At 38.7% G+C, this 23,122-nt stretch overlaps 3 protein-coding genes across 4 annotated transcripts in view; 1 reads left to right on the forward strand and 2 right to left on the reverse strand.

Annotated features, from left to right (window-relative positions):
• LOC129954221 (arylalkylamine N-acetyltransferase 1) overlaps positions 1 to 23,122 on the reverse strand; it is a 76,970-nt gene that overhangs the window by 5,784 nt on the left and 48,064 nt on the right. The window lies entirely within an intron of this gene.
• LOC129948820 (uncharacterized) lies at positions 9,861 to 17,393 on the forward strand. Its single transcript, XM_056059891.1, has 2 exons — positions 9,861 to 10,063; positions 10,127 to 17,393. The coding sequence occupies exon 2, from the start codon at positions 10,272 to 10,274 to the stop codon at positions 17,391 to 17,393; it is 7,122 nt and encodes a 2,373-aa protein (XP_055915866.1). The 5' UTR covers positions 9,861 to 10,063; positions 10,127 to 10,271.
• Positions 18,116 to 20,413, reverse strand: LOC129948826 (uncharacterized). The gene has a single exon (XM_056059906.1). It carries the CDS (start codon positions 20,411 to 20,413, stop codon positions 18,116 to 18,118), a length of 2,298 nt encoding a protein of 765 aa, XP_055915881.1.

A 23,122-nucleotide genomic window follows, 5' to 3' on the forward strand; every position in this document is an offset into this window, starting at 1 on the left:
GAAAGTTGTTTCAGGAGCCTACAGCCGAAGAAATAAGAGTGCATACAAATTGGTTTAAAAATGATACAAAAACCGCTGCGCTTTCCTTATCGATTCACCTCTAAGTTCATAAATCGCTGAACTTGTGTTAACATGCGAAAATTCCAAGGACATTTGTGATAAATTATATGCTCGCCTGAAAAGAAGGAGCATACAACAACAGAATATCTTAATATTAAAGTTCTTTTTAGCAAGAAAAGAAGAATGAGATGACTTTCGAGTGCACACATCGTGAAATTGTTTTGTATCGATTTTTAAATGGCTGAATCATTTGAACTCTTGGCAGCGAATTCGATAATTTTAAGACTGGGGAATATGATTACAGCAGAAAAACAAACCTTTAATTTAATAATTGAAAAGTTATCCAGACAAGACAAACAAAACATAATGAAATTAATAGCACAACTTCTATTGTAAAAAACAATTTCAAAAATTGCAAGACAACTCTAAAAACAAATTAATTTGAATTATGGTATCGAAAACAAGTTGGAAACCTTTTACATTTAAGTATTTTTGGCACTGGATGATATTTTCATATAACGAAGAAATCTCGAAAGGAGTTTGGTAAAAAGGCAATTTACGGAATAATAGTTGTTTACGTGAACAAAAAACTTGGCCATCAAGTCGATAGTTTCCAAAACAATACCTGCAATACCTTAGAGTATATTCTAAGAAGAAGTCATAAAAAAGATGAATTTTCGAAAGAAAATGTGGAAATTTTGGTCACAAATAAAGTGTAAGTAAAGCTGGCACTGATAGAATTACTGCTACCGTTATTGTTTTTGAAGCTGATGAGGAAAATTTAGTTAGAAATAAAAAAATTTCTGGTTCTGAAAAAGATGTTGAGTTTGGCAATCAGAACGAAACAGTCACTGAAGACATAACGAGCCCTTTCCGCCATTTTATCGTAAGCGACATTTTCATTTTCACATAGATCCTTCATTTTACAGGAACACATAGATCCTTGAAGGATATATTTTCATGTCTAAACTCAAGTATAATTAATAATTTCCAATATTAACTATGGATACAAGTTGTTTCAAGGACTAGCAGTAAGCTTTTGATTTGTCGTTTACGAACAAATTTATTTTGGCGATTACGAAAAATTGGCGGGAATGCCTCGATTATATCTACCAGCACAAGAGAAAGAAAGAAGCCCGGTTAGAATATACCATGACAAGGGTAGAATATATCATGATAGCGCAAGAAGGTGAGTCTTGTCAAGAACAAAGAGGCTCTCCAGCGATGAAAGAAGAATTATCATTTCTTGCAGTGAAGAAAGAATTTGAGCTTCCAAAACAACAAGAAAATCAAAAGTTAGTAAAAAGTCGATGGGGTTTTTGTGTGAAGAATACATCCAAAGCAAGACTTGTTGCAAAAGGTATTGATTACGATAACGAAACATTTAGTCCTGTAACCCATTACTATAAGGTTCACATGCTATTACTTCAACTAAAATTGTGAATATTCAACAATTTGATGTAAAAACAGCTTTTTCTACTCGGAGCAGCCTGAGGGATTTTAAGATGGAACTGAATGAGTATGGTGATTAATGGAAATATAGTTTTCCACTAATCACAAGTATTACAAAAATTGTTCGATAAATTAAATCAACTGGATGAATATGGTTATAAAAATTAAGTTCCTACAGACTTAAAAAAGCTTCATACGATGCTGAATAAAATCCAGTGATGACCCCAAAAAGACGAGAAGAAGAAAATTTAAAGCTTGAAAAACTGAAGGAATCATAACATACCGAGCTGTTGTTGGGAGCTTGATATATCTGGAAGATGTAAAGCCCTACCCATAGTGACTGGAATAGCGTTAAAAGTATGATAAGTTTTTAACTTTAATTTCTGATTATGCAGGTGATCTTCAAACACGACGATCAACGACTGGAGTAAGCCGTTTGAAAGCCGTTGATAAGCCGGTTAAATGCAGCTGATTGACATTGCCAACCAAAACCAGCCAATCTAGGCTACCGACCCAGAAGGGTAGAGCCAGCACACGAAAAAGCCGTACGAAGGAAGCATGAACCTGAAGACCAGCGCTTTGACAAGCTATATAGCAGACTATCGATGCCGATAATATACAAATGTACGTAAAGATTATTTTGTGATATTAAATTTGAAATCAGCGTCATAATAAAGAAATGACCTTTTTTTAAATCCTGGATCCAAGGAGCATACCTCAGCCTTTGAACTCAGGGTACATTCCATCATTTCTAGATAATCTCTAATAGAACTTTGTAATGCTATTCAAAAATGGATGTAATACTCGTGTTACTGGAAAAACTATCCATAGTATGGGATTTTGCACGAATAACAAAAACAATATCCATAGTATGAATACTAGCGATAAAAGTTAGAGTAGAATCTTACTACGGATTTGTTTTTGATATTTTTACGAGTCTCGAATGGACCTTATGTGATTTCGTTCTCAAATGTTGGTACGATTGATATTGAATTGGTATCTTGATGGCAGTGTTCGTTGAGTAGTTGACTCCAATCCGCGAACGGAATGGAGTAAATCAAGCTCATTTCAATTCGATTGAGTTATATAAAGAATTGAGACGAGCTTCAAGCTCGCTTCAATACCACATGTTAATGTAGTAGTCAACAAACAAACCCCATCCTTGAAGTTTTAATTTTATGTAAAAGCTGCAATTGTTAAATGCATTTCTAGAAGTTTTCTTACTATTTCTTCTTGAAAATTGTCCTTTTTATTAATTTTATTTAGTTTTTTTTTTTGCTAAGTTAATTTTAAAATTTGATTTTTACAAAACTTTTATTATTCTGACAGATATTCTTTCAGTTCTACCAATTTTTAAATACAAAAATTCGGCTACTGCGGATCGTTTTGTTGGCAATTTCTCACTGTACTATATATAAATAAATAAAAAAAACGCACTTAAATCAAGCAAAATTGTTATAAAATTTAAATCAATTCTCCATAGAATACTTAAAAATTGATAAAATGAAAGAATCTAAAAGAGAGAACATTTAAAAAATAATTTTGCAGACTAATTCTATGAACAATTTGTCCTTGACTCGGAAGCCTTGATTGAATCAGTGAGCTAACTTAACCTTCCTTATACCATTCTAGAAGTCAATCATTTCCATAGGAAGGTAAATATTTCAAAAAAATTACTTTGAGTACCTACATTTCAATAATAAAGGGTAATTCAAATAACATCTATTCCCGTATTCAGCTGTAGACAGAATTTGTGCGGCCTATCATTTGCCATAACTCTTGCTTTGCAAGTTAAATCTACTTTATATCCTAATAAATTAATTTTGTAGCATTTAAAATTTAAAAGCTATTAAACGCGGTTTGAAAAGTCCACATAAAAAACAAACCGCGCTCTGTACCAAAACCCCACAACAATATAATTTTACTACGATTTTATACACCGCCCTCGCACTCACCATCATCGCCATCACCATCACCATCACCATCACCATCGCCCTCTGCCGTCAATTAAATTACAACATGTAAACACCATCATTCACCATCAACATGTGGATATCGTTCATCATGTATGCACTCTCAAGCCCCGCGGTCTTTCCCGATGCTAAAAAGTAAAAAGTGATGATGCTTCGCTTCGCTTCAACTCTCCCATCACCACATATGTTCGGTTCAGTTAGGTTCGGATGCAATTTACGCCGCTTAATGTCAACTGAGTGGCGTAGTAGCAGCGGCGCGGCGCGGGAATGTTGAGTAAAAAAATGTAAACAACAGACTTCCACGTTCCACCCTAAATACTTAACGGGCACAACACAAATTGCATCGCGATAGCATGCAATTTCAAAACAGGCGATAAAATATCCAATTATGAATCTGTCACAATCGACGATGGAATCAATTAATCCAGGCGCAAGCTGTGGATCTGGCAGAGGCACAAGCCCAAGCTCAAGCTCAATCTCAAGCACAATACGAGTATGTGTGCTGTTCATATGGAACCGTACAACCGAACCGCTCCCGCTCTCGCTGATACATACGATTTGACCAAAGCAAAAAAAAATGAAAGTTTTCCCTCAAAAGCGGAAGGTCATCAGCCAGCGACCGACCGACCAAACGACCAAACGACCGACCGACAGGTGGGGTTGTTTTTTGTATTTTTGCTATCTCCATGATGGTGTTTCTGTTTACACTTGGAATAAGTGGAAATGACATCTTCATTTAGAAGAGCTCTCAAATGTCATCATAACCACAATGGCTCTGGTAAATAATGATGATGATGGGTGGCTTTAGTTCCGTTTCCTCTGCTCCAACCTTTGACCCCCGACCTTCGACTTCTGAGTGTAAAATTTGCGGTATTTTCCACAAAAGCACACAACAGCTCTTACGTTTACGTGTGCGTGAGAGCTTTTACAAAGTGTAGATAGACTTGTATGGATTTAGACAGATAGATAGAAGCAGACGTCACCCTTTCTATATGTCATTCGTCCTGAAGTCACTGGTACAGAAATTGACATTATGCTTTGGAATTTGTTTTCACTTTTTCTCGCAAACTCGGAGACTCGGAGAGAGGTACGGAACTTGGTCGGTCGGTCGGATTTCTGCCCCTATTTGTCGTCTCTCGTAATCGTAACCGGGTTGAAGATGAAATTGTTGTTGTACTAAATATACTAATTGATAGTGATAGTAGAGTAAGCAAAAGGCATCGACAACAACAAAAGAAGAAATGGGCTTAAAGTGCTTTTTTTGGTTGTATTTTAAAAAGGAAAGAAGTCTGGAGACAATAATGAAGAAGCAGATAGGTTAATAATGATGCTTGTATAGTATGGAGCTGGAGGAAGTAGGTATTTACTGTAAAAGAGGCACATATGTATATATATTATAAGTCGATATAAAAAACGATTACGTGATGGGCGCTGCGCTGGCGATGGGGATTTTCAAGAGCTTCTATACAAATACTGAATTTAAAGAATGCTTATTATTTTGTAAAAGAAGGAATTTTGTTTTAGGTATGTGTGTATATAATACACTTAACATATACATATGTACATGGTAAAGGACACGGTACAGCTCAGTCAAGTTTTTTGGCACTGTAACCTTTTCTGATTTGTGACCCCCACTAATTAAGAAACTAATTAGGGCTTTATTATTATACATTTTATAAACATTTAACAATTAATAAGCGATTTCAACATTTAAATCGTTTTGCAAAAAAAAAACTAATATTCGGATTCCGTTTTATTAAAAGTGGGACATCTTATCAGCCTACGCAAACATAAACTATTCTTTTACGAAAATTTGTTAACTGTTGTTCAATTCACCAATATTAAAAATGCAAACAAAATAAATTGTTAAAGAAAAATTGAATCTGTTCTCAACTTACTTAAAAATTTTAATAAATAATGCGGTTCCGTTTGGAATGGCTTTTAAATACATGTGTGCACAATTTAAAACAACGACTTAACATTTTACCAAGTAGTAATTTTATAAATATTTAGTAATTTACTAAGAGACTCTAAAGTTTTAACTTTTGCTAACTAGAAGTTTGCTTATTCACCTGTATTAAAAAACAGGCAGCCAAACATGTCTAAAGAGTCACAGTTCTTAAAAGTACACAAAGCGAACAGGCCTAAGCGGATTTATCGGTTGGAAGTTCCAACTGTCAACTGGAAAATTCCATCCAATTTTCTTATAAGATAAATGATTCTATAGATATGCAAGGATTGAGCAAATTGCTAAAAGTTAAAGAAGCTATTTTATAATTTTAAATTTAGAATATTGTTAAGATGCGTTCAAAATTGTGTACCATTATTTTCTTAAAAGCAAACAAAAAAAGGAATTACTTGTTTGTTAACAAACCTTTCAGTTTGACAGTTCAACACTTACAACTTAGCTTCCGAGCTGCGTTGTGGAATGTTATGACTCGTATTTTTGATACGTCAACAATGACCTTAAGAACGATGTGATGACGTTATATGATTACAATTTGTAACAATCTTAACGTTTAGGACATGAGTTAACAATTGTTAACAATATTTCGAACAAGAACAGGTGCCCTAGCTCTACTATCTAATTCGATTATAGAATAAGAGATAATTCCAACATAATGGAGCTGAGTGAGAAAAGGTTTGTACACATACATACATATGTACGGTAGAATATTTGAACGAATTCTTAATGAAAAATATATTTAAGTTTATTTTTGTTTTAGTTTTGGAATTATCGTCTTTCTAAAGACGGATTTATGTTTTTACTTAACACCATATCATCCAACATGACTAATCGCAGAAGACAAAATGCTGTTCCGATTACCATTACGTTATCAGCAGCATTTAAATTTTTGGCAATAGGAGGTTACCAAAACTAAATCGGTGGTATCAAGAACGCTGGACTTGCACAGCAAACCATGTCAAAAACACTTGCCGACGTTTTGACTTTAATCGAAAGAGTCATGTGCCTGCTGATGATAAATTTTGAAATGAATGAGGAAGAGAAACGAAAGTCCAAACGCGTTTTCTTTGGCAAAAATTACGAATTCCTGGTGTAATTGGGGGGTAGATGGAACTCAGATTCAACTGATTACTTTGTTTTGAATTCTACTTTTGAGTTACGTAGTTCCTCGTCTATTCAAAATTTCATAAGAACCATTTGATTCTTATAAAAGGTTTTTCAATAAGATGTTTATTTTTGAATTTCCAATATTTGGTTAGCTGTCACTTTATGACATTTGACAAGTAAAAACTATAAGCCATTACGAAAAATGGAATGACATACGCTTCAACAACGCATTGAAATTTTTCACTTGAAAAATGTTGCAAATATCGCTGTTTAGCCTGTAATGTTGACAAAAACGACAGTGGTGTCGATTACTCTTCGATTTAACAAACGACATTTCTCCGACTTTGCATATTAAGTTCAATTTTCAGTTTCAATTTATTTATTTATAAAGCTCACACAGTAAGATAACAGAGGCGACATGCAGCGATCGAAAATTACCTTTCTGAGGACAAACACGTGGCATGTTGACATTCTGATGTTTTCAAAGAGATAGGCTGGTTGACGTATTTTCAAGATTTTAAAAAACAGTATAAATGTTTGAAGCTTCATGAAGTCATTTAAAGGCATATTAAGTACAATCTCTTGCAAGTGTGAAACATGGTCGTAACTTCTTTACCCAAAGATGTATCGAATCATACTATTAAAGGCTATGTTTAGTTTATTTTTGCTGATGGAATCGCTCAGGTCAATATTCTATTGAAGATTACACCTAGATTTTTACTGGAATTTATGAATTCGTATGGGTTCTCGTTTGAAATTATGGAAGGAAAGTATGTTAGATCTAATTCTTTTCTTGATATAACCAGACTTCATCTATGTTTAAGCGCGAATAGACGTCAAAAAAAGTTCGCCCGGCAAAACATTTTTATTTGCATTTATATAATCACATTAAAAGACTCAAAGCGTGAAAAGTGACACTTTGGACCAGTTAAAAAATAAAAAAAAAAACGAATTAATTGCGATAATTAAAGTTTTAATAGTTCTTTTAAAGAAAAATTAAAATCAAGTCTTTTTTTTCATATTTTTTTTTTCCTTTGGTCTGATTGACAACGTGTCATTGCAATCCACACTCTTAAAAATTCTAATAAAATACTCTTAGTCCCATTTTTTTTGTGTTGGTATAATGAACCGTGACGGATTACGATCTGCGGGGAAACAGAAAACAATTACTCCCTCAACCTCTTCCGCATCGGCAGTACGCACTCCAACAAACACCACCAAACAAACGACACCCACATTCGGACTTAAAAGCATCAACTCAGACATGGACAAGTTGGTTCAGAGAAAAATTGATGATTTATTAAATCGCTTGACAAAAGACCTCCAAGACCTTCGGACCGATTTTCTCAAACAACTAACAACCATCGAAAACAACTTATTTGCTCTTATAACCGAAGCAAACACATCGGTGGATGCACTTAAAGACCGAGTTAAAAGATTAGAATCACGCCTTGAATCAGAATCTCTCACTATCGTTAATGATGAAGTAACAGACTTACAAAAGAGATGCGATGTTTATGAACGAAGAGAAGTTTCCTCTGACGCCGTGCTCCTCGGCATCCCAGAACTCCATAATGAAAACATCACATCTATATTCAACAACATATGCAATGCCATCGAATGCACCCCTCCTCCTCTGAACGCAGCTTTTAGAATCAAGATGAGAAACAAAAACCCTCTGCACAACTCCCCCATCGTTCTCAAATTCGGCGCTCCACACGAACGAAACATGGTTTTAAAATGTATTGCTAACTTCCACAAAAACAATCAAAGACAACTCAAATTGGAAGACATTGGTGTTAAAGTGCAAGCAAAAAAAAATGATGATGATGACACAAGCCAGAGAAACAATATCTACCTGCAAGCAAGTTTGACACCCCGAAACCGCTCATATTTTAAACAAGCAATGCGACTAAAACAGAATGGGCTACTCTTCAGCGTTTTTACACGCTCTGGTTCAATTTTTGTTAAGGAGAGAGAAGATTCCGATAGCCTACTCATAAACAACAATGCAATTATGAAAGCACTTGCCGACAAAGCGACGACGACTTATCATGATGAAGAAGCTCACCTCTAAGATAAAAGTTAAGCGCACCAGCACATCGTTAATTGTTATTATATATTTACTCTCTATAACTTTATCTCTCTTTTTTCTCTTTCTCTCATTTTTCTTTTCTTTACTTTTTTCTTTATTATTTTTTAATTTCTGTATCACCTTCGATTTATGTAAAAGTTGTTGCTTTGTGTTTATTTGTTATATTAAACGCATGTTACTTTTTTCTCGCATGAGAGTTTACCAGTACAGAGTTGAGTGAAAATGATATAAGTTTCAGAGAGGACAGTGGGGATGTTTCATTAAAAATTATGCTCAATATTTTTTGCAACAGAGTTATGGGCCTAAAAATTGTTCATATAAATGCTCAAAGTTTGTTTCCGAAAATCGAAGAATTTCGCTTTTTATTTGAAAAATCGAATATAGATGCAATTTGCATTTCTGAAACGTGGTTTTCTCCTGACATTGAAGATATCTCTTATAAATTAAATGGTTACATGCTCTTTCGGTCTGATAGATGCAGTCGAGGTGGTGGGGTTGCGATTTTTATAAAGGAGGGGTTAGCCTGTAGAAAGGTTTGTCACTCGTCTGCGAGTTCATCATACGAATACTTATTCATAAACATTTTTGGTGTAGAGAGCAGTCTTCTTCTGGGGGTAGTTTACAGACCTAACAGGTATGTTGACCTTGAGCCTTTTTATAATATAGTTGATGAAATCAATACCATATCACCAAATATAATAGTTTGTGGTGACTTAAATAATAATATTCTAGCTGATGATAACTTCTGCGAACAAATGAGCACCTTTGATCTGCATCTCGTAAACTCTACAGTACCTACTCACTTTACTCAAACTTCGAGTACTCTGCTAGATATCTTTCTTGTTAACAGCTATGATGGGGTATTATTCTACAACCAACTTAATGCTCCAACGTTCTCACACCATGATCTCATATTCCTTACATTTGATTTTGAAACTATCTATAGACCTAATAACCGTTTATCTTTTAAACGAGATTTTAAAAATATTAATAAAACCTCTCTCGAACTTGACATTCGTTCCATACCATGGGAAAATATTTACTTATTGTCGTCACCAAACGACCAAGTTGAGTTCTTAAACACAAACATTTTATATTTGTATAACACCCATGTCCCACTAAAACAAATTAAAACTCGTAATGTTTCAAAACCGTGGTTCACAAACTGTTAACAACCCTGTGGCAAACGCAGTATGATCGGGTTGTTAGGTCATAAGGTATCACCTCCCTGGTGGCTAGCAGCTTTCGGATAAACAAATATGCCGGAAGTCTCCGCCATACAAATTGGCATCCATTTTTTTAAACTTTAATCATTGTAATTGTAATTAAGCACGCAAAGAGCTAACAACTTAACTATACTGCATAAATCTAATTGTATAAAAACAAAAAATCCTAAGATAAGAAACTAATGTAAGTATAATATAATATAAATATAGCTATATGTAATAAACATTAATAAAATTTATCTTAAAGGATTTTATAACTCCTTCACAAGACGATTGTGTTTCAGTTCATAAAAATAGTTTCTGTTGCCACCAAATCGTGCCAACAATTTATAAAATCATTATAATTTGATTAATCTGGATTTGGAGTATCATCTGCCGTCCACTAAGTGAGGATGCCACCAAAGAAGACCCCAAAGGCTACCCGTTCGCGGTCGCACCAAACAAAGAAATCACTGCCATCGGCGGAGGAATACAATTGTGTCGACTGCGATGGACCCGATTCTGTTGACGATATGGTTCAGTGCGATGTCTGCCAAACCTGGCATCACTACAGCTGCGCCGGTGTCGATAGTTTTATTCAACAAGAAAGCTGGGTTTGCGGCACCTCTTGTGCAATAATGTCAGGTAAGTGCTCCCCTTTATCTAGTGTTGTTAGAGAAGTAGTCCCTCAAGATGCTGCTGAAGCGATTATGCCATATAATGCACCATATACTGTGCCAGCTACCACCGCCTCCAACAATGCGGTGAACCCCTCATCAAGTTTTGGTTTGGATTCTGCCAATTCGCTGCCATATACTGCGAGTGAAACCCAATGCACTTGGTCATGCACAATGCCGAACACGGCGTTACGTACTACGTCAAGTATCGTGCCAAGTAGTGTTAATAACACCCTGGGCGTATCAATACACGATGAGCAGAATTTTGCTCCGAATACTGCCGTAAGTACAGGAACATACACCGAATCATATGGTGCTGTATCTACCGCCTGTACTGCCCCCCCTATTGCCTCATATACTGCCCCATCTGCCATGTCATATATCGAAAACAATATTAATAAATATACATTGAAAAATTGTGTAAATAATACATTCTCTAGGATAGCACTTCATCATGAAAATATTTTTGAAGCAGGTCACATTGAATCCAGCTTGTATTTAGATTCTAGACGTGACATCACATTAAGAGATGTGCAGTCAACATCGACACGTGCAACCACCGATGGATTTTCAAATTCCATGTCAACTGCTGCCACCTTTAGTCACCACCTATCCAACGTTGTTGCCGATCCAGCCGGAACGATTAGTAGAGGTGCTATTCCGAGACGATTTTTTGGAAAGAACGCTGCATCACATGCCACGAGAACCTTCAATACAATTGCTCATTCGGATACACCCGTATCTACTAAGCCACCCGCAACACATGCCGCCTTTCTTAGAGATGGCACCGCTACTCAACACATCACTGCTACTGCTCCTGTTATTACTACAGCTACTTCTACTTCTGAACCCCACTCGTATCCAATTTTCAGTGCTACTTCCACTCCAGGTATCGCCAACTCGTATCCAGATTTTAGTGCCGCTGCCGCTTCCACTTCCAGTATCATCAACTCGTATCCAGATTTTAATAGACTTCATTCTTCTGCTGCTGCTGCTGCGACCCGAACAACGGGTGTTGGTGCTGATACCCATGGCACTAACGTTACACATGGTACCTCATATGCTTCGTGTATCCATACAACTGCTGCACCACACCTTACTGACACTGTTGATGCTGCAATATATCCTGCAACACATTCGACTAAGGTTTTCTTAAAGGAAAATCCCATTGTCTTATCGAATCAGCCACGATCATTGTCAAATTTCTCGATCAGTTCTAGAGGGTCTAGAACTGCCCTTGAGAGGAATATTCAGATAGAGTTGCAATTGTTGAGTGAAGAAAGGGAGTTGAAGGAGAAAAGAGATAAAGAGTACTTGGAGAAGAAAAATAAAATCTTGAGCAAGATGCCACGGGAAGACGGATCATCAGTTACCGATGCCGAAGCAATTTCTATCACCAAAGTGAATAAGTGGTTAGGAGATGATTTACGCGAACCTTTGTCGCAGTCAAAGTTGATTCATAAAGATTCAGATCCAAGTCAAGAACATCCATTTGAGCCTAAATTGAAATACAATGGTCATGATTGTGATCTTACTAGGTTATGGCCCGGAAACTTGTGCAAGTCCAATGAGAGGTCAACGGAAATTCAACATGCTCCAGTTATGTACAAACATTCAACATACCAATTCCCACCTCGAGCACCATACGTACCACCACAGCAGCAATTCCCACCTCGAACACCATACGTACCACCACAGCAGCAGTTTCCACCTCAAGCACCATATGTACCACCACAGCAGCAGTTACCACCTCGAGCATCATACGTACCACCACAGCACCAGTTTCCGCCTCAAGCATTATTTACGCCCCTTCCAACAGTACCTTTTCTACCACCAAATGTAAGTGAACCACAAACACGGAGCTTAAGTAAAAATCAAATAGCTGCGCGTCATTTGATGTCCAAAGACCTACCAAGTTTCGATGGAGATCCTGAACAATGGCCGTTGTTCATATCCAATTTTGAAAGGAGTACCGAACTTTGTGGTTTTACAGATGAAGAGAACGTGATGAGACTTAATAAGGCCTTGACGGGAAAGGCAAAAACCGCAGTCAGATGGTTACTTTTGCAACCGAATTGCTTTCATCAAGTCATGTCGAGGCTGAAGACACTCTATGGAAGACCGGAGCTTATTATCCAAACACTGCTTCAAAAGGTTAATACGACACCTCCACCCAAAGATGGGAAGTTAGAGACAATTTTGAATTTCGCCTTGGAAGTTCAAAACTTATATGCCACTATACAAGCAACAGGATTATACGCTCATCTAAACAACCCCTCGCTCCTGACTCAGCTTGAAGGTAAACTTCCGCCAACTATCCTCCTGAACTGGGGTATCTATAAGATGATGTTGCCGGATTGCACTCTCTCCCATTTTAGTGCATGGATTTACCAACTTGCTGAAGCCGCCAACGGGGTGCTAGTTCCACATACTCAAACGCCATCTGCAGAGAGCAAAGGTACCAGTCGATTTCGAGAGATCAAACCAAAATCCGGATTCCTTAATTCTCACTCACAGTTTGATGCAAATAATAACGAATCAAAACATAAGTGCTACGTTTGCCAAGGAAGTTGTAGTTCAGTGGCTGTATGTAAACAATTTCAGCAGCTCAGTCGAACCTCAAAGTGGGGAACGGTAAGAGAATACCAACTTTGTAGAAGATGTTTGAAGAAACACAATATACGGAATTGCCCTTTAACATCAGTTTGCGGCAAAGACAATTGCACCTTCAAACATCATCCGCTATTGCACAATGACCAGAACAACGTGGAGAAATCGATCAAGAAAGAAATTCAAGAGGTGAAAGGAAACGTTTCGGTCCATATGAAAAGCCATTGCAACGCTCATCGTAACAATTGTGAATCCACCCTATTTCGAATCGTACCAGTGATCCTGTATGGAAATGGATCTCAAATTAAGACTTTCGCCTTCCTGGATGATGGTTCGTCCTTGACCTTGATGGACGAGGAACTCGCAACCCAACTTAATATGAAGGGTAAACCACAGCCGTTGTGTCTAAAGTGGACTGGCAACACTAATAGATATGAAAACCAGTCACAATTGCTCACTCTCCGAATTTCAAGCACAGTACATGATGCTAAGATTTACGCATTGTCTGATGTTCACACTGTGAAGAACCTATCGCTGCCTTATCAATCTCTAAATTTCGAAGACCTACAGAATAAATATGAACATCTAAAAGGACTACCCATCGAATCGTATGATAATCAATCTCCACGTTTGTTAATTGGCCTGAAGCATACAAAATTGGGACTTCCTCTAAAATGTCGAGAAGGGAGAACCGAAGAGCCGGTCGCAACTAAGACTCGTTTGGGATGGCTAGTGCATGGTAGTTGCTCTCAACAGTTACATGACGTTGAATTAAGATACCAACACCACAATTTTCACATCTGTGAATGCAATGATACTGGATTGCAGCGTCTAGTTAAAGATTATATTTGTATGGATAACTTCGGGATATCAAACGCAGACAAGGTATTGATGCCAACAGAAGACAAGCGTGCGCTGGATCAGCTAGATACCAATACAATTCGAAAAAATGGGCGCTACGAAACATCGCTGCTCTGGAAATTCGATGACTTCGCTATACCAAACAGTCTTCCCATGGCAAAAAGGCGACTAGCTTGTCTTCACAAGAGAATGAAGAGGGAGCCGCAGCTGGCTAAATCCCTAGACGAGAAGATCAAACAATTTATCAAAAAAGGGTATGCTAGAAAGCTCACAAAAGAAGAAGTAACTGAAAGAGGTGACCGCTGTTGGTATCTTCCTATATTTCCTGTTTTCAATCCAAACAAACCTGGGAAGCTAAGGATAGTATGGGACGCAGCAGCGACCGTTCAAGGTGTATCGCTGAACTCTATGCTTTTGAGGGGTCCAGGTCAACTTGCATCACTTATAGCTGTTTTGTTTAAATTCAGAGAAGACCTAGTTGCAATCTTCGCAGACATCATGGAAATGTACCACCAAATTCAGATTCGCAAGGAAGACCAACACTTTCAAAGGTTTTTATGGAGTACCAGCGAGGAAGTTGAACCTGAGGTGTTAGCAATGCAGGTAATGATAATGGGAGCGACATCTGCCTCCGCCAGCGCGCAGTATGTGATCAGAAAGAATGCCGATGAATTTTCCGCCAAGTTTCCAAGAGCTGTTCAATCGATCAAAAATAATCAATATGTCGATGATCTGATGGATAGTACAAGCTCGGAAGAGAAGGCTATACAATTGGCTAAAGAAATTTGTTACGTACACCTACAAGGAGGATTCTTCATTAGGAACTGGATTTCTAATTCACCTGAAGTCGTAAAAGCAATGAAATCTGAACCAACCGACCAAGTGGATCTTGCTCTTGACGTGGAAATGGGGACTGAAAAGGTTTTAGGCATGTGGTGGTGCACTGCATCTGATTGCTTTACCTATAAAATAAATGCCAGTGCAGTTCAATCTGATATTCTTTCCGGTCACAAACGTCCAACAAAACGAGAAGTTCTAAGGATTTTGATGACGATCTTCGACCCATTAGGTCTCGTAGCACATTTCCTCATGTACATTAAGGTACTTCTACAGGATGTATGGCGATCCAATATCGGATGGGACGAAGATATCAAAGATGCGGAGCTAGAAAAGTGGCTGAAATGGATTCGATACCTGCCTGAAATCGTGAAACTCAAAATTCCGAGATGCTATATCGTCAATAATCCTGATTCGAGTTCCGAAATTCAGTTGCACGTATTCGTGGATGCAAGCGAAAATGGTTTCGCCGCTGTTGCATACCTGAGAATCGCAAATGACGATAATATAAACTGTGTCCTGATTGGTGCCAAAACGAGAGTAGCTCCATTAAAAAGCTTATCGATCCCAAGGCTTGAGCTTCAGGCGGCAGTCCTCGGCGTAAGATTTGCGAAAGTCATTACAAAATCACACACGATCCGTATTTCCCAGTGTACTTTCTGGTCGGATTCAAAAAATGTTCTAAGCTGGATTCAATCTGATCACCGCAGATACAAACCTTTCGTTGCCTATCGTGTAAGCGAAATACTGGACTTCTCAGAAATATCCGATTGGAAATGGATTTCCACTAAGTTAAATGTTGCTGATGAAGGAACGAAGTGGCAGAAAGTTCCCGAGTTTAAGGCGTCCAATCGGTGGTTTACGGGTCCAGAATTTTTGAAAACTAGCCCGAATCTTTGGCCAAATGAAATACCCCCTGAGAAGGCCACAGTTGAGGAGTTAAAAACATGTTTTGTCAACCTACATACGCTGAATAAAGAAGAAAATTTTCGAATCAGTGATACCTCAAGTTGGAGACGGCTAATTAGGACTGCAGCATACTTTTTTCGCTTCATCCACAACACTAGCATTAAGAGACATCAAAGGAAGTCAGGTATTCTTCATCAGCAGAGAAAGGGATATCTCAGACAAGAAGAACTTCGATCTGCCGAAGCTGAGTTATTTCGTGAAGCCCAGACTAGTGAGTATTGGGATGAAATGGTGGACTTATCCTCCAAAAAATCCGTTGAAAAGAGCAGCATACTCTACAACCTGTGTCCATACCTAGACGCAGATAAGGTTATTCGAGCGAATAGCAGGATACCTTCCTCTGCTGATGTCAGCGAAGACGTTAAGAAACCCATAATTCTCCCAAGAAATCATCCCATCACCGCGCTAATCATCACCGATCTTCACGTCCGTTTCAACCATCGAAACCACGAAACCGTTATAAACGAACTGCGCCAAAAATTTCACATCGCTCATATGAGATCTGCATTAAGACTTGTAAGAAAAAACTGCCAAGATTGCAAAAATACCAGAGCCAAACCGCAACCTCCTATGATGGCTCAACTCCCACCAGCACGAATTGCTCCATTCTGTCGACCCTTCTCATTCGTCGGAGTCGACTACTTTGGTCCTATGAATGTGAGTATTCTTCGAAGAACCGAGAAACGATGGGGAGTATTGTTGACATGTCTGACAACCAGAGCAATTCATCTTGAGATCGCACACTCATTATCGGCAGATTCGTGCATTTTGGCTCTCAGAAATTTTATGGCAAGGCGTGGCGTTCCCATCGAGATCTTCAGCGACAACGGAACAAATTTCCATGGTGCTGAGCGAGAACTAAGAGAGGCGCTTAAAGAAGTCAACACTGAAAAACTAATGGAGACGTTCACGACAACCGATACCAAATGGACCTTCATTCCACCGGGGTCACCACATATGGGGGGCAGCTGGGAAAGGCTAGTGAGGTCAGTAAAAACCTCCCTCTACGACATAGTGCCAACTAGAAATCCTTCGGATGAGTTGTTACGGAGCATGCTTATAGAGGTAGAAAACATAGTAAATTCCCGTCCACTTACCTATATTCCCATCGACGACGAAAGCGAAGAAGCGTTAACTCCCAATCACTTTCTTTTGGGGTCTTCAAATGGCAGCAAACCACCCGCAGTATTCGACAGTGACACTAAATTACTTAAAAGAAACTGGCTTATATCGCAACAGTACGCAGAACGCTTCTGGCAACGCTGGGTAAGGGAGTATCTTCCGACAATTACCCGCCGAACCAAGTGGTTTACTTCAGTGAAGCCTATTGAAAAGGGTGATATTGTCCTGATTGTCGATCCAATGAGCCCAAGAAACTGCTGGCCCAAAGGTCGTGTAATCCAAACTGCGATTTCTAAAGACGGCCAAGTTCGAAGCGCCTTTGTGCAAACACAAAGTGGAGTTTATGAAAAGCCAGCAGTGAAATTAGCTGTTCTAGATATCAGAGCTGAGAAAGATGTTAGCCCACGGTCGGAACTACCAAGGGGGAGTGTTAACAACCCTGTGGCAAACGCAGTATGATCGGGTTGTTAGGTCATAAGGTATCACCTCCCTGGTGGCTAGCAGCTTTCGGATAAACAAATATGCCGGAAGTCTCCGCCATACAAATTGGCATCCATTTTTTTAAACTTTAATCATTGTAATTGTAATTAAGCACGCAAAGAGCTAACAACTTAACTATACTGCATAAATCTAATTGTATAAAAACAAAAAATCCTAAGATAAGAAACTAATGTAAGTATAATATAATATAAATATAGCTATATGTAATAAACATTAATAAAATTTATCTTAAAGGATTTTATAACTCCTTCACAAGACGATTGTGTTTCAGTTCATAAAAATAGTTTCTGTTGCCACCAAATCGTGCCAACAATGATTTTATAAATTGTTGGCACGATTTGGTGGCAACAGAAACTATTTTTATGAACTGAAACACAATCGTCTTGTGAAGGAGTTATAAAATCCTTTAAGATAAATTTTATTAATGTTTATTACATATAGCTATATTTATATTATATTATACTTACATTAGTTTCTTATCTTAGGATTTTTTGTTTTTATACAATTAGATTTATGCAGTATAGTTAAGTTGTTAGCTCTTTGCGTGCTTAATTACAATTACAATGATTAAAGTTTAAAAAAATGGATGCCAATTTGTATGGCGGAGACTTCCGGCATATTTGTTTATCCGAAAGCTGCTAGCCACCAGGGAGGTGATACCTTATGACCTAACAACCCGATCATACTGCGTTTGCCACAGGGTTGTTAACACTCCCCCTTGGTAGTTCCGACCGTGGGCTAACATCTTTCTCAGCTCTGATATCTAGAACAGCTAATTTCACTGCTGGCTTTTCATAAACTCCACTTTGTGTTTGCACAAAGGCGCTTCGAACTTGGCCGTCTTTAGAAATCGCAGTTTGGATTACACGACCTTTGGGCCAGCAGTTTCTTGGGCTCATTGGATCGACAATCAGGACAATATCACCCTTTTCAATAGGCTTCACTGAAGTAAACCACTTGGTTCGGCGGGTAATTGTCGGAAGATACTCCCTTACCCAGCGTTGCCAGAAGCGTTCTGCGTACTGTTGCGATATAAGCCAGTTTCTTTTAAGTAATTTAGTGTCACTGTCGAATACTGCGGGTGGTTTGCTGCCATTTGAAGACCCCAAAAGAAAGTGATTGGGAGTTAACGCTTCTTCGCTTTCGTCGTCGATGGGAATATAGGTAAGTGGACGGGAATTTACTATGTTTTCTACCTCTATAAGCATGCTCCGTAACAACTCATCCGAAGGATTTCTAGTTGGCACTATGTCGTAGAGGGAGGTTTTTACTGACCTCACTAGCCTTTCCCAGCTGCCCCCCATATGTGGTGACCCCGGTGGAATGAAGGTCCATTTGGTATCGGTTGTCGTGAACGTCTCCATTAGTTTTTCAGTGTTGACTTCTTTAAGCGCCTCTCTTAGTTCTCGCTCAGCACCATGGAAATTTGTTCCGTTGTCGCTGAAGATCTCGATGGGAACGCCACGCCTTGCCATAAAATTTCTGAGAGCCAAAATGCACGAATCTGCCGATAATGAGTGTGCGATCTCAAGATGAATTGCTCTGGTTGTCAGACATGTCAACAATACTCCCCATCGTTTCTCGGTTCTTCGAAGAATACTCACATTCATAGGACCAAAGTAGTCGACTCCGACGAATGAGAAGGGTCGACAGAATGGAGCAATTCGTGCTGGTGGGAGTTGAGCCATCATAGGAGGTTGCGGTTTGGCTCTGGTATTTTTGCAATCTTGGCAGTTTTTTCTTACAAGTCTTAATGCAGATCTCATATGAGCGATGTGAAATTTTTGGCGCAGTTCGTTTATAACGGTTTCGTGGTTTCGATGGTTGAAACGGACGTGAAGATCGGTGATGATTAGCGCGGTGATGGGATGATTTCTTGGGAGAATTATGGGTTTCTTAACGTCTTCGCTGACATCAGCAGAGGAAGGTATCCTGCTATTCGCTCGAATAACCTTATCTGCGTCTAGGTATGGACACAGGTTGTAGAGTATGCTGCTCTTTTCAACGGATTTTTTGGAGGATAAGTCCACCATTTCATCCCAATACTCACTAGTCTGGGCTTCACGAAATAACTCAGCTTCGGCAGATCGAAGTTCTTCTTGTCTGAGATATCCCTTTCTCTGCTGATGAAGAATACCTGACTTCCTTTGATGTCTCTTAATGCTAGTGTTGTGGATGAAGCGAAAAAAGTATGCTGCAGTCCTAATTAGCCGTCTCCAACTTGAGGTATCACTGATTCGAAAATTTTCTTCTTTATTCAGCGTATGTAGGTTGACAAAACATGTTTTTAACTCCTCAACTGTGGCCTTCTCAGGGGGTATTTCATTTGGCCAAAGATTCGGGCTAGTTTTCAAAAATTCTGGACCCGTAAACCACCGATTGGACGCCTTAAACTCGGGAACTTTCTGCCACTTCGTTCCTTCATCAGCAACATTTAACTTAGTGGAAATCCATTTCCAATCGGATATTTCTGAGAAGTCCAGTATTTCGCTTACACGATAGGCAACGAAAGGTTTGTATCTGCGGTGATCAGATTGAATCCAGCTTAGAACATTTTTTGAATCCGACCAGAAAGTACACTGGGAAATACGGATCGTGTGTGATTTTGTAATGACTTTCGCAAATCTTACGCCGAGGACTGCCGCCTGAAGCTCAAGCCTTGGGATCGATAAGCTTTTTAATGGAGCTACTCTCGTTTTGGCACCAATCAGGACACAGTTTATATTATCGTCATTTGCGATTCTCAGGTATGCAACAGCGGCGAAACCATTTTCGCTTGCATCCACGAATACGTGCAACTGAATTTCGGAACTCGAATCAGGATTATTGACGATATAGCATCTCGGAATTTTGAGTTTCACGATTTCAGGCAGGTATCGAATCCATTTCAGCCACTTTTCTAGCTCCGCATCTTTGATATCTTCGTCCCATCCGATATTGGATCGCCATACATCCTGTAGAAGTACCTTAATGTACATGAGGAAATGTGCTACGAGACCTAATGGGTCGAAGATCGTCATCAAAATCCTTAGAACTTCTCGTTTTGTTGGACGTTTGTGACCGGAAAGAATATCAGATTGAACTGCACTGGCATTTATTTTATAGGTAAAGCAATCAGATGCAGTGCACCATCACATGCCACGAGAACCTTCAATACAATTGCTCATTCGGATACACCCGTATCTACTAAGCCACCCGCAACACATGCCGCCTTTCTTAGAGATGGCACCGCTACTCAACACATCACTGCTACTGCTCCTGTTATTACTACAGCTACTTCTACTTCTGAACCCCACTCGTATCCAATTTTCAGTGCTACTTCCACTCCAGGTATCGCCAACTCGTATCCAGATTTTAGTGCCGCTGCCGCTTCCACTTCCAGTATCATCAACTCGTATCCAGATTTTAATAGACTTCATTCTTCTGCTGCTGCTGCTGCGACCCGAACAACGGGTGTTGGTGCTGATACCCATGGCACTAACGTTACACATGGTACCTCATATGCTTCGTGTATCCATACAACTGCTGCACCACACCTTACTGACACTGTTGATGCTGCAATATATCCTGCAACACATTCGACTAAGGTTTTCTTAAAGGAAAATCCCATTGTCTTATCGAATCAGCCACGATCATTGTCAAATTTCTCGATCAGTTCTAGAGGGTCTAGAACTGCCCTTGAGAGGAATATTCAGATAGAGTTGCAATTGTTGAGTGAAGAAAGGGAGTTGAAGGAGAAAAGAGATAAAGAGTACTTGGAGAAGAAAAATAAAATCTTGAGCAAGATGCCACGGGAAGACGGATCATCAGTTACCGATGCCGAAGCAATTTCTATCACCAAAGTGAATAAGTGGTTAGGAGATGATTTACGCGAACCTTTGTCGCAGTCAAAGTTGATTCATAACTTAAAGATCTTATTAATCAACGTGACCAAGCATATAGGCGATGGGTTCGTACCCGGGTTATTGAATTTCAGGAAGTCTATAAAGCATTGCGTAATAGAGTGGTCTTAGAGATAAGAACAGCAAAAAAACATCATTTTGCAGGTCACCTCCAAACTAAAACCGATGGTAAGAAGCTTTGGAAAAATTTACGTGAGCTTGGACTTGGGAAACAAAAACCTCAATCTCAACCTATTATTGACAGTGATGAATTAAATCAAAAATTCCTAAATCCTCTTTCTATCCCACTATTGGTTGATAATGAGTTTCCAGCTGTTTCCCCTTCACGCTCATCATTCTGTTTTTCTGGTATAAGCGATCTTGATGTTCTGGAATGCATTCTTTCAGTGAAATCTAAAAATGCAGTATGTAATGATTTCAGACCGATCTCTATTCTCCCCTTCCTTTCTAAAGTTTGCGAAAGAGTAATGCAAAAACAATTAAACGAGTATATTATGAGGAATAAACTGTTAGTTGACATTCAGTCGGGATTTCGACCCAAACACAGTTGCACTACTGCGCTTATGAAAGTGGTCGAGGATATCAGGAAAAGTCTTGACGACAACGATGTTACCTTTTTGGTCCTTCTAGACTTTTCGAAAGCCTTTGACATGGTCAATCATTCTCTTCTTCTAAGAAAACTACAGTTCTCCTTCAATCTGTCTTCTGATGCAATCAAACTAATTGCATCCTACTTAGGTGGTAGAATGCAAGCTGTGTATCTTGCTGGTAATTATTCAAGTTTCCTTCCTGTTTCCCGAGGTGTTCCCCAAGGATCCATACTGGCACCACTCCTCTTCTCCCTATATATAAATGAAATCGCGTCCATCATTTCACAATCATCTAGGCACTTTTATGCCGATGACATCCAAATATACAAAAGCTGTTCACTCGGCCTAATTGAGAATTGCGTATTCACAATTAATGAGAAGCTTGGTTTGATTTTTGGTTGGTCAAATAGCAACGGCTTAAGTCTCAATCCCAATAAATGCAAATGTTTGGTAATTTCGAAAAAACCCTTGGATTTAACCTACTTCCCACGAATTACATTAAACAACATTGCGCTAGAATTCGTAAGCACAGCTAAGAATTTAGGAATGATCTTTAACCGAACGCTAACATGGAACAATCATATTTACTCTATTGTCGGGAAAACTTATGGAGTTCTCCGCACTCTTTGGACTTTCCAACAATACACCCCAATAAATACACGATTTATGCTGGCAAAAACCCTAATAATACCCGTACTTACTCAGGGTTGTGAAATTTTCCTAAACTGTGATTCGTTTTGTAAACAAAAACTAAAAGTCGCTTTCAATAGCACCATTCGTTATATCTACGGACTTAGAAAATATGATCATGTTTCGCACTTGAGTATGAGCCTTCTTGATATGTCATTTGAAAATTTCCTTCAATTTCGAACCCTTAAAATGCTTTATAATATAATTCAATCACGCGAACCAAATTATCTTTTCGAGATTCTTCGCTTCGCGGAATCAAACCGTGCGATCTATTTAATACTCCCTAGATTCAACTGCCTGACATCTGAACGACAATTCTTCATCGCCGCCATCCGACTCTGGAACTCACTCCCATCTTCTCTGAGAAAAATAAGTAGCATCAATCATTTTCACAACGAACTAATGGAATTTTTAAAACAACAAAGCAACTAACTTAACCTTTTATAGTCTATCTTTTTTTTTCTATCTCTTTCTTTCTAAGCTTCAATTTCCTTATCTATTTCTT

Source organism: Eupeodes corollae, chromosome 1, assembly GCF_945859685.1.
Source record: "Eupeodes corollae chromosome 1, idEupCoro1.1, whole genome shotgun sequence".
Classification (NCBI taxonomy): Eukaryota; Metazoa; Arthropoda; class Insecta; order Diptera; family Syrphidae; genus Eupeodes; species Eupeodes corollae.

Coding starts and splice junctions, on each gene's coding strand:
- LOC129948820 (XM_056059891.1), top strand. CDS start 10,272: ATGCCACCAAAGAAGACCCCAAAGGCTACCCGTTCGCGGTCGCACCAA.
- LOC129948826 (XM_056059906.1), bottom strand. CDS start 20,413: ATGTACATTAAGGTACTTCTACAGGATGTATGGCGATCCAATATCGGA.